This window comes from Hydractinia symbiolongicarpus, chromosome 14 (genome assembly GCF_029227915.1).
Source record: "Hydractinia symbiolongicarpus strain clone_291-10 chromosome 14, HSymV2.1, whole genome shotgun sequence".
NCBI classification, from domain to species: Eukaryota; Metazoa; Cnidaria; class Hydrozoa; order Anthoathecata; family Hydractiniidae; genus Hydractinia; species Hydractinia symbiolongicarpus.
This window is the reverse complement of record NC_079888.1, coordinates 19327512-19338606: the sequence shown is the minus strand read 5'-3', so window position 1 is coordinate 19338606 and position 11095 is coordinate 19327512. Positions and strand designations below refer to the sequence as shown.

General features: G+C 33.2%; 1 protein-coding gene across 1 annotated transcript; it reads left to right on the top strand.

Moving 5' to 3' along the window:
* Positions 1-165: 165 nt before the first annotated feature.
* On the top strand, positions 166-9482 carry LOC130625889 (ubiquitin-conjugating enzyme E2 H). The gene is made up of 7 exons (XM_057441012.1): positions 166-367; positions 451-527; positions 4759-4833; positions 6293-6332; positions 6584-6636; positions 7110-7238; positions 7804-9482. The coding sequence occupies exons 1-7, from the start codon at positions 315-317 to the stop codon at positions 7926-7928; spliced, it is 552 nt and encodes a 183-aa protein (XP_057296995.1). The 5' UTR covers positions 166-314; the 3' UTR covers positions 7929-9482.
* The last annotated feature ends 1613 nt before the right edge of the window (positions 9483-11095 follow it).

Here is an 11095-nt window from a genome sequence, read left to right as displayed (position 1 = left end):
ATGGAACGCTTTCTATTTTGGTTTGTTTTGATTTTACGCAATGTAATTGTAGGCAGCTTATTGGGGAGGTAAAATGTTCTTCTTCCTTTTTTACGCACATTGTTTCTATATTTTGTTACAAGAATTGTTATCTCTATAGTACTATGCCATATGGTACAAGCCGAAAAATATTATCAAGGCTTATGCCGAAAACATTTACGTTTGGCAGAAACCAACAGCCGATGGCAAATATTTTGTGAATAACTATAGCCATATTTTTTTTAAGATCGGTTCACAAAGTTGTTTTAAAAGAGAGTATTCAAAAGACTTAAACCATGTCTTCCCCTTCGCCGGGAAAGCGAAGGATGGATACTGACGTTGTAAAACTGTAAGACTGTTCTTTCAAAACCTTTCACAAAAAAGCTAAGCTGTAGCTATGCCTTTTTTTTCTAATTTAATTTGTTATTTTAGCATTGAAAGCAATCATGAAGTAACTATACTTGGTGGACTAAATGAATTTGTAGTGAAGTTTTTTGGACCTAAAGAAAGTATGTTTGCTACCTATTTAGCTCACCATTGTAATTATGAAGTAACCCAACAGCCAATATAATATAGTTAGAAATGCTTGAGCAAATTTAGAATTCTTGTCACCATAGATAAATTCTGTTGTTTACATCTTCAGTGGTAAGCTCTTTCAGCATTAGCGTGACAGGAAAGAAAATAGGGCACTAGGTGAAGTAAGGTTGTTATCAGTCTATTTTTCCTGCCACACGAATGCCAGAGCCAAAGGGCTTACTGCTAAAAAGTAAACTAATGAAGTAACGCTAGAGTCCATCTATGATCACAGTTTGTCTCAAATGAAAGCTGAGATGCAAACAATTGTCAGAGTAAATCCCTAAAATTTAAATCCACCTCATAGCAAACTCCGAATTGCAATCAACCAATGAACACAAAGATGTTCTGGTCACATCTTACCCTCTTAAATAATACAAAAATTATTTATATACTAGCTGAAAACCCGTGGGAGAATCCACTGAATCTCTCATTAAACCGATGTAGGGGATACCAAACAAAAACATACAGCATATGGTAATTTGAATTTTTAAAACTTACAACCCAACCTCGGCTCTTTGTCTCTTTTTATAACGGGACGGAAAGGAGAGAGAGAAAAAAAGCCCTGGGATCGAGGCTGCTCACAGTCTGCATTACTTTATATTTATACCCGTTGAAACCAAAACGTTGAAAATATAAGCAGGTACAAGAATAACAAACAAAAAAATGTCCAGCAAAATCAAAGGCGTCTAACAACCGTTACCTAAAAAGCGTAATCTGCTAAAATTTATACTTACTTTGCCATGCCGGAAGTACACCAGGGAAAAAAGTATATCAGACATTTAAAAAATCTATCATATTTTGCCAAGTTATACAAAAAAAGTTATTACAAAATTTCCACACTGTACAGTTTCTAACACGTCATACCAAAATCGGATATTCAGTCTATTGCATGCAGCAACCCTTTCAATATTACACATAATATAAAAAATTAACAGTTATCTGAATTCCCGTGAAAGAATCCATTGAATCTCTCATTAAACCAATGTAAGAGATACCAAACAAAAACATACAACACAGTAATTTGAATTTTCAAAACGCACATTTCATCCTCGACCCCAGGCTCTCTGTCTCTTTTATAACGGGATGGCAAAAGGGAAAAAAGCCCTGCGATCGAGGTTGCTCACAATCTGCATTATTCTATGTTTAGAATCGCTGAAACAAAACGTCTAAAAAATAAAGCACGTGCAACAAAAAAAAAATTATAAAATAAAAATGTCCAAAAATATCAAAGGTGTCTAACAACTGTTATGTAAAAATCGAAATACTCTTAAACTATATACTTGCTTCGCCATTCCAGAAGTACACCAGGGAAAAAAGGGATACCAAACATTTAAAGAGACCCAACATTTTCCGTTAAGTCATACAAGTTTCTGTAAATTCTTTTCTAGGATATACACGCTGTTTTTATAAGAATAGTGTGTTTTAGTTTCAGTCTTGATGTTGTGAACTTCTTTGACAAATGCTATCCTCATTTTTCTCAAGATAAGATAACATAAGATAATTTTATTAATCAAAAATAGCTGTACAGTTCAAATAATTAAATAAATTGTAATATGAAGAGAAAAAACAAACAAACTATTTTTGAAGGGAGACCTTACCTAATAGCAGAAGCTAAGACGAGGATAAGGCCACCCTTGGACGAGTACAATAGACGGCACAGGACACACAAGACAGCACGAACATATATAATCACCAGATAAATGAACCGTGTGAGAACAAAGGGAAAATTTGTTACAAATTAATAAGAGGCAATAAAATACATCTTTAGATCACTTTTCAGATCACAAATTTTTTAGTCATTGATGTCTGTATCTTATTCCAAGATTTAATGGTGTTAAATCTAATAGACTTTGTACCAAAACAAACGGTATTGACAGTAGGAAGATTGATCAAGCCAGCCTTTTTTGCACAAGTGCTCTGGGCATGGTTGAAGTCAACCGCAAAAGTATTCTGGATAGTAGCAGGCATTTTATCATGAAAGAGCTTATGCAAAAACAGAATGTTCTGACACTGGACAATATCATTGAATTTGAGGATTTCCAGGTTGCCATAGATGATACTAGATGATGCTCTTCGAGATTCAAAAGTCATTAGTCTGATAGCAAAATTTTGTAAAACAGCAATACGATTAACATCAAGACTATTTGGTTGACCCCATATTTGATTACAATATTGCAGGTGGGAATGAAAAATGGCATAGTAGACTAGGATAAGGACATTTTGAGGCACAAAATGGCGAAGTTTAGCTAAAGCTCCATTAGCCCTCTTGAGCTTGGCAACAGTATTATTGATCTGAGTCTTCCAGCTTAATTCAGAATCTAATAGAACACCAAGATATTCAATAGAATCACTAGGCATAAGCCTTTTACCATTGATGAGAAGCCTAAAATCATAATTAAGAGGTTTATGTGCATGTTTAAATATAATGTATTCTGTCTTGCTAGCATTAAGAGAAATCTTATTAGCATTCAGCCAATGGCAGAGAAGCTTGAGGTCTAAATTCATTTGTTTGGCCAGTTGTTTCAAAGAGTCACTGAAATGCAGGAGGTTTGTATCATCAGCAAAGTGGTGTACCATAGAATAGTTAATTGCACAATTCAAGTCGTTTATATAAATTAAAAATAAAAGTGGTCCTAAAACAGAGCCTTGAGGGACACCATGTCTGGTAAGATTATTTGCTGATCTAGCTCCATTTAAAGACACAAATTGTTGACGACCTATTAAGTAGGACCTAAATAAAGAGAGAGCATTACCTCGAATTCCATAATGATGAAGCTTTGTAAGCAGAATTTCATGATCAACAGTATCAAAAGCCTTCTGGAGATCAATAAACACTCCACATGCATAATTTCCTTTATCAAGAGCATCCATAATTTTTTGAGAGATATTCATTAGTGATTGACAGGTTGAGTAATTTTTTTCTGAAACCAAATTGTTGCTTATACAGGACATTGTTAGCATCAAGAAACCCATACACCCGTTTATATATAAGTTTTTCAAATATCTTATCAATGTTTGAAAGTAAGGATATAGGTCGATAATTTGTAAGTTCCAATTTGGATCCTTTTTTATGAATAGGGATAACCCTGGCAGTTTTTAAATTAGAAGGAAAAATGCCTGAAGTAAAAGACAAATTTATAAGTTTAGAGAGTGGAGCGGATAATTCAGTTTTAACAGTAGAAAAAATTTGGGCAGGAATGCTAAATGGCCCAGAAGATTTACCAAGGTCCAAGGAAGAAATACAATGGAGAACTTCAATATCATCAGTTGGTGAAAGAAACATTGAATTAGGAACAGAATCTTTTAAGAAGGAAGAGAAATGTTTTGATGTGAATGGGATGCCCATTCTTATATTGTCAGCAATTGATAAAAAATAATTATTAAAAGAGCTAGCAATTGTCACTGGATCAGTGACAAGTAAGTTATCAATGTTCATACAGGTTGGAGAAGCAGAAGCAGAAGAACGAACAGAAATTATATTTTTAACACCAATATGTTCTTAACATGACTATGGCCTGAAAACATATAATGCCTTAATAAAAAAACATGCTTTAAGTTACTATAGCTAGCTAATGGGAATTCTATTACATGTAACAGCCCATTGCTTGGACAACAAAAAAATTCAGTTTGATATACAATAAAAAAAGTAAACTTTAATCAGTTTTGTGCGTCATACAAATGTTCATATTTAAAACAAACTATTAAGCTTAGACATATTTTTAAGATATTCTAAACTTCTGACCCATTTTCAGAGTATGTACTTACAAAATAAGTAATAAGTCACTAAAATTTTCACTAAAACTAACTCCAGTCTTTTTATGTGGCACATGACCCTGTTACGTATTTTTTTAAGGACTGCTGCAATTATTATCTACTTTTGTAGTCAGATAAATTTTATTCATTTTAAACATGTAGTTCTTTACATGAAAATAAATAAATAATTTGGAAAATTTTTGTAAAAAAATTATGGTGGCATCTTAAAAAATTTTTATCACCCATTGTACCAAAACTTTATTCTAGAGGTGCTTTCATAAATATGCAAATAAGTTATTATGTGTGTTTATTAAAATAAGGATATATTTTGTATTTGGTGTAAAATCATCGCATGTTGATAATTTTCTTATACTTTTACGTGGATGTATTTTTCTTATGTACTTCTTTTAGCGCCATATGAAGGTGGTATTTGGAAGATAAGAGTGGATTTGCCAGACAAATATCCTTTCAAGTCACCATCTATTGGTATGTATGTTGATTTACTGTTTACTTGTTTACCTTCATAAGTATTATTATCCTGCGGAAATGGACGACATCCAACATACGTTTAAAAGTCTTAAGAAAAATTGCAAAATAATCAGGGTTTTGCTATCTCCAATCTATTTTCACAATGTCTATTTTATCCTAACCTTTTTTAATCTATTTTCAATAATTTTAATATTTACACTCAGTAAGTAATGACGTTTCAGTATTGCATGTGCTCCATAAACCTTTCTGTAACACATTTTACAAAGTTTAAAGCAACCATTTCTTATTATTAATCACATCAGTTTATATAAACTTTGTTAACAATTTTTTTTAACTTATACATTTCCTAATGACTAAATAATTGAGGTATATGAATACTCTGCTCTCTTTGAGCTACACAAACTCAGTTAGGGTCAACGCTCTGCCAGACAACTCCCTGCAACATCCAACGGCCCACACAGTGCGCCATCTCCCTAATTTCCCTCACATGGCTTGGGTTAACCCAGGGCTATGGTAATATTCAATTGCCCGTATGGAATTGCCACCAAGGGGAATCGAACCCCTGTCTCCTGCACAAAGTACAAGAGTGATAACCACTAAACTACGGCGCCACAATGATGATGTACCTAAAAAGAAAATGTTAGTTGTATTACCCTATGTAGGTACAGTATGTTTGCCATGCTAGGTCTCGTCTTAAGAGATTATTCTCTAAGCATTTACCTGGTTGTTCACTACAAGTTGTTTTTCGGAGTTGTCTTCCATGTTTCATTTCAAGGATAGTCTTCAAGGTTCTCTTTTTTCAGGCATTGTGTATAATTTTTCGTGTAGTGGCGGCAATGCCACTTATGTAGGTAAAATTATGCGACATTTGAAAAAAATTTGTGAACAACGTAGGCATTTCACATCTTAAGTAAAACTTGAAGTGTAACTAATCCTAACCCTAAAAGGGAACATTTGTTATTGACATCACTTTATAAAGGTTAAACAGCTTTACTGTTCTGACGTTGGAGGCCACTTATTATTTTCTAGAGATCAAGGAGAGTCTTTTTTTTCAGAAAGAAACTTATTTTAAATAGAAATGTTACGCTGGTTCTACTTTATTGATTTAAATAGTGTGTTCTTACTCGATTATTTAGTCATTAGAGAATATATCAGTTACTTACATTAAAGAGTTGTTCACATAGTTTGTGTAAACTGATGTGATCATGGCTTATAAGCCGAAAGCTTATCCAAAACATTTTACTTTTAAATGAAACAGGGAATGCTGTACCTGTTCCGAATCTGTTGTTTTTTTATTATATATTTTTTAATCATCAAATTTTTTCGCGGATTGCAATATTTTTTTGCCATTAAAATACGTTTTTTTAGGTTTTTTTGTTGTTATCTCTTGAGTATTTCTACAAAAGTTCTAGTTAGTATTCTACACTACAATAATCCATTTTATCTCCTTTTTTAGGTTTCCTTAATAAAATATTTCATCCTAACATTGATGAAGCGTAAGTACAAATATTAATTTTTTTAATCAAATATATTATCACCAGGTAAACATACCACCAACGTAGGGACATTGAATGCAGCCTGTAATTAGATTAATCTGCTTTGAAGCATAAAACGTCAAACTTCTGATATTTGACACATCAATACATTATTATACCACACCTGTTAGTTACTGTATAGTGACATTTTGACGAATAACGCCATGAGATAAATTGTGTTTCTAATAAAATTTTTCTTCTGGTTTTTGTAGGTCTGGTTCTGTGTGTTTGGATGTTATCAATCAAGCGTGGACAGCTTTGTATGGTTAGTAACTATACACTACTTTATACAAATCGTACGTCTTGGTTTGAGCTGATTCTAAATAATCGTTACTTTAATTCTTTTAAAATTCTTACCGTCACAAAAAAAAATTTGTTGTAATCCTCAGCATTCTTTTTAAAAATAATCCAAAAATTTCAAAAAAAGGAGCCCCGATGATTCTTGTACATCGAATCCCTGCAAAGTGTTTTTAATTACACAGTGTTGTTGGTAGTTTGGGTTGTATACTGTGACATCTGCTAGATCATACTGTTTACATTTAGATGTGTGATAAAAAAAGGTTTTCCTAAAGAATATTTACTGATTTTAATTCTATTTAATTCTATTTTTGCATACTAAATGTCATTGATTGATTACTTCAGTCTGAATCACGTGTGTACTTTCTGTGGAACGGCAGACAATAACAAACGGCTTTTTTGTTGGTTATTGACAAAATGAATATAATGTAATATTTTTAGACTTGAATAATGTGTTTGAGTCGTTTTTGCCGCAATTACTTGCATATCCGAATCCAGTGGATCCTTTAAATGGAGACGCAGCTGCACTGTATCTTCATAAACCAGAAGATTATAAAAATAAGATAAAAGGTGAAAAATGTTTCTTATACATCCGGATAATTTACAGGACTAATGCTTGTATGGCTAAAACACAGGGCTTTATTGCTTTATATCGATAAATTGCAGGGACATATGACTTTGCTTATCGATAAAGTACAAGGCTATATTGTTGGTATATCGATATAACGCATGATTGCTCTATATCGGTAAATTAAGGGACTATTATTGCTGGTTTATCGATATATCGCATGGTTTTATGGGTGTAGCTGTATTATCCTAGTGATGCTTTTTCTGTGAGTATGAAGAACTTTCAAGTGATACCTGATGCTGTGTCTGAATTTCACATTGCGTTTTGTAGAGAAGTTTTTCATTTAAGTTAGGCATGCTTGTTACTCTTACAGTAAAAACAAGCCTTTGATAAGTATCGAAATCCTTTGCTCGTAACCCTTTTGCCCCAATAAAATCGGACGGAACTCCGTCAGCAAACAGTTTTAACCAAAGATTTTGAATATAAGACAGCAACCTCGTCTCCAGAAACACGCTGCAGATCAGCCATTATACCAGTGACGTCATTAGTTCCATTTTACTGTTTTAGATTATGTAAAGAAATATGCCTCGGCTGATGTGATGGCAGAGCAAGAAAAAGACGACATGTCGACGTCGTCAGAGAGTTCTTTAAGTGACTTTTCTGAAGACGAGGCTGCAGATATGGAGTTGTAACGTGTTGTTTTTATAAGTTGATATTTCTCACTCGTCATTTTTAAAAAACCTTTTTGTGCCTGCCTTTTTTAGTTGGAAAGCTTTCGTTTCGTTAAACAATTTGACGTAAATCACACTTTTCATAGTTTCAATGTCGGTTGATAATTCATCCATTTCTTTAGGTTTTTTCTTAATGAATTTTAAATCATATAGCACAGTTGGGCGTGATTTTCTGTGAATATTCTTTTTGAAACGGTGAACAATTAGGGATATACTACGCAAAGTGCTTGCACTGTAAGTGATTGTCTTGTTTATCGTTGCCTCGATTATTATCAACGTGAATTCTACACCATTAGGTACGCATTGATGATTTTTACGTTCTTGAATTTTATTTGAAGGCGTCTGCGGTTCTGAAACTTTATTTCCAATTTTTCGAAACTACGTCTGTCTTAGATTTTAATATTTCTTTCAAACTTGCAGTTGTAACAGTGCTTGTACTGAGAGAAGTTTTTTTGTATATAATGTATATATAATTTTTTTTAGTAGGTGTGGGCATGGTTGCTCACATAACCAGTTTTTCGAAACCTAAGATCGCGTACAATTCGTGGTTGTTAGAATCTTTTTTTACTTATAAGGAAAAAAAAAGTCGTTTAATCATGAATTAGAGTATTCGCCTCCTTGAAATGAACGAGGGATGATATTAAAATGACCGGCGTATAACCTACACATCAAAAAAGCCTGCATATAATCGGCATACAAATCCGTGTTTTTGTTGCGTTTGTTCGTCAATTTGAAAAGTAGTTATTTTGATGTCTTTTTCAATCTGGATATTATTTAATTCTTAGATTTATTGATACATAGCAAAATATTTACGTCTGTTTATACATATATATTTTGAGAAAATATAGGTACTCTTAATGTGACCACGTTGTGCACGACGTACTAGACTGGTTGCAACAACGTATTCGAGGCTAGTTTTGCTGGATGAGGAAAGTTATAGTCCAGTCTAGTTATTGCATCCCGGTATGATGTTTCTTTTAATTTATTTGCTCGCATAATTCATGACCAGATATAATTTATCTTACTTCATCTTGTATTTTATTGACCATATTGTACTTTTAATTTTCTTTCAAACATGGCGAAGAAGTAAGTTTTCAGAAGTGTTTTAAAGAATCTTCATAGCTTGCACTTTTTTGCATATTTATTTGTTTTTCATCCTTCCAATAGTAAAGCAGCTCTTAAGCGAAAGTACCAGAGCTTTTATACTATTTGAACAGAATATATACTTGATTTTTTCCGTTTCACTTGCCATTGGCTCGTTTTTCTTGCGTTATACTTCCCATTGGTTCGTTTCTCATGGGTTTTACTTCTGATTGGCTCGTTTTTATTTCGTGTTATTTGATTGACTAGGTTTTTTAAAGTTTAGAATATACAATTATCAATCACTTTAAAGTGCTTTGTTTTCGTTTATGCCTTTTCTTTGTATTTAAAATTTAAAAGAAACGTAATATTATCCGGACATTGTAATACTGAAATAACTGACTTGGAATTCAAATAAATAATATTTAAAAAACATTTCTTTTGTGATAACTCGTTGCGTATACATAAATCCATGGTATATAGTATTTTAAATAATTCTCTTGTTAAATGCTTAGCAATGTAATAGTAGGCTCTTTTTACACTCGCATTTATTATACTACGGTTCCCTTGTGTGGATTTTAATCAAGCATATTTGCATTTGTATATAAGAAATGGTAAAAGTGATTTTAATGGCTTATAACCACAACGTTATATCCCGTTTGGATCCAAGTACTGTAAACTTCTCACTACTGTTGGTAAAATATAATTACACGACTATAAAAATATATTCAATAAGTCCGATTTCCACCTCTTCCTTTTTTCTGTCCCCTTTTTTAAAATAAATCTGAAACACTAGCTTTGAATACGCCGGTATGCCCGAGATTTTTTGTCAGCCTATAATAGAAAATATTAGGTGATTCCAACTCGTTTTAGGTGATTCCAACTCGTTTTAGGTGATTCCAACTCGTTTTAGGTGTTTTTAGCTCGATACAGGTGGTTTAAGCAGTTACTGCTTTTCGTAAGTAGCTATGTATCGAAATAACCAATCAGCAAAAAAACTCATTTAAATTGAATTGTATATCAAGACATGCCTCCTAAATATCACACAACTCAGCGATTGTAATTCTTTATAACAAGATGATGCTATGTGAGTTACTTACCTTCAATTCATACTCGACAACGGTCACAACTAGACGTAACATGCGTTTCAATGTTTTGATTGCTGTTGTACAACCTCGTCCCAACATAAAATATCCAGGGACAGCCAAACATGTGAAAATAGAGAAAATATAAACTGTAACTGTTCTCACCTCTTTATCAATATTCTAATGCTCTCCTCAGCCAAACCTTAGTGAAAACTTTAGTATTTGGAGAGGAATAAATTTGTCAAAGAATTTTTCGCTGGCAGCTACGTCACATATTTATATGTAACCCTTCAAACAATCTCTAATTATGAATGATACGGCGCTTCATTGACAAACAATGTTTACACAATTTGGCTACCATATTGTATGAACTATAAAAGATTTTTTATGACATATATATATATATATATATATATATATACTTCAGGGTAGTTACACAGTGACCGCGTTAATTCCATGACCCTGTTCTGGACGAAATATGAGACAGGGCCGGTCGGTTGTTAGGACTTTCTACGGAGGTGAACTTACTTTCTTAAATCAAAAAAATGTTGCATCTTTAATGCAAACAAAAATAGAATAGCAGAACAAAAAGGAAACGTAACATTAAAAACTTTGAATATTCGGAAAGTACTAATAAAAATGTCCTTTTTCCAACCTCGTTGCCGGGGCATTTTGCCTTGTCGCGGTGAAAAGGGCATTGTTGGCCACTCCGTAATAACGGCTCAGGGGCTACAAGACCCTGGGGACAAGGTTGCCGTATTTCCTTAAATGAGCACGCCCTTCTCCCAATAAGGACTCTTTTCTAATTATTATACAGAGTGCCAAACCGTCCACAATGGTAATAAAAATATCCAGTTGTAAGAAAAAGATTTATTACAAGTCGTGGAAGGTTCTAAACATTTATGAACGAAACAAAGTTGCTCCCAGAAGGCGAACAACAATTGGAGGCCGTCTGATATGTTT

What these genes read in the sequence shown, in the direction of transcription:
- LOC130625889 (XM_057441012.1), top strand. Translation starts at nt 315, where the DNA reads ATGTCTTCCCCTTCGCCGGGAAAGCGAAGGATGGATACTGACGTTGTA. An exon ending in GATACTGACGTTGTAAAACT is followed by an intron (nt 368 to 450) that starts GTAAGACTGTTC and finishes TTGTTATTTTAG; the next exon opens with CATTGAAAGCAATCATGAAG. An exon ending in AGCGTGGACAGCTTTGTATG is followed by an intron (nt 6,637 to 7,109) that starts GTTAGTAACTAT and finishes TAATATTTTTAG; the next exon opens with ACTTGAATAATGTGTTTGAG.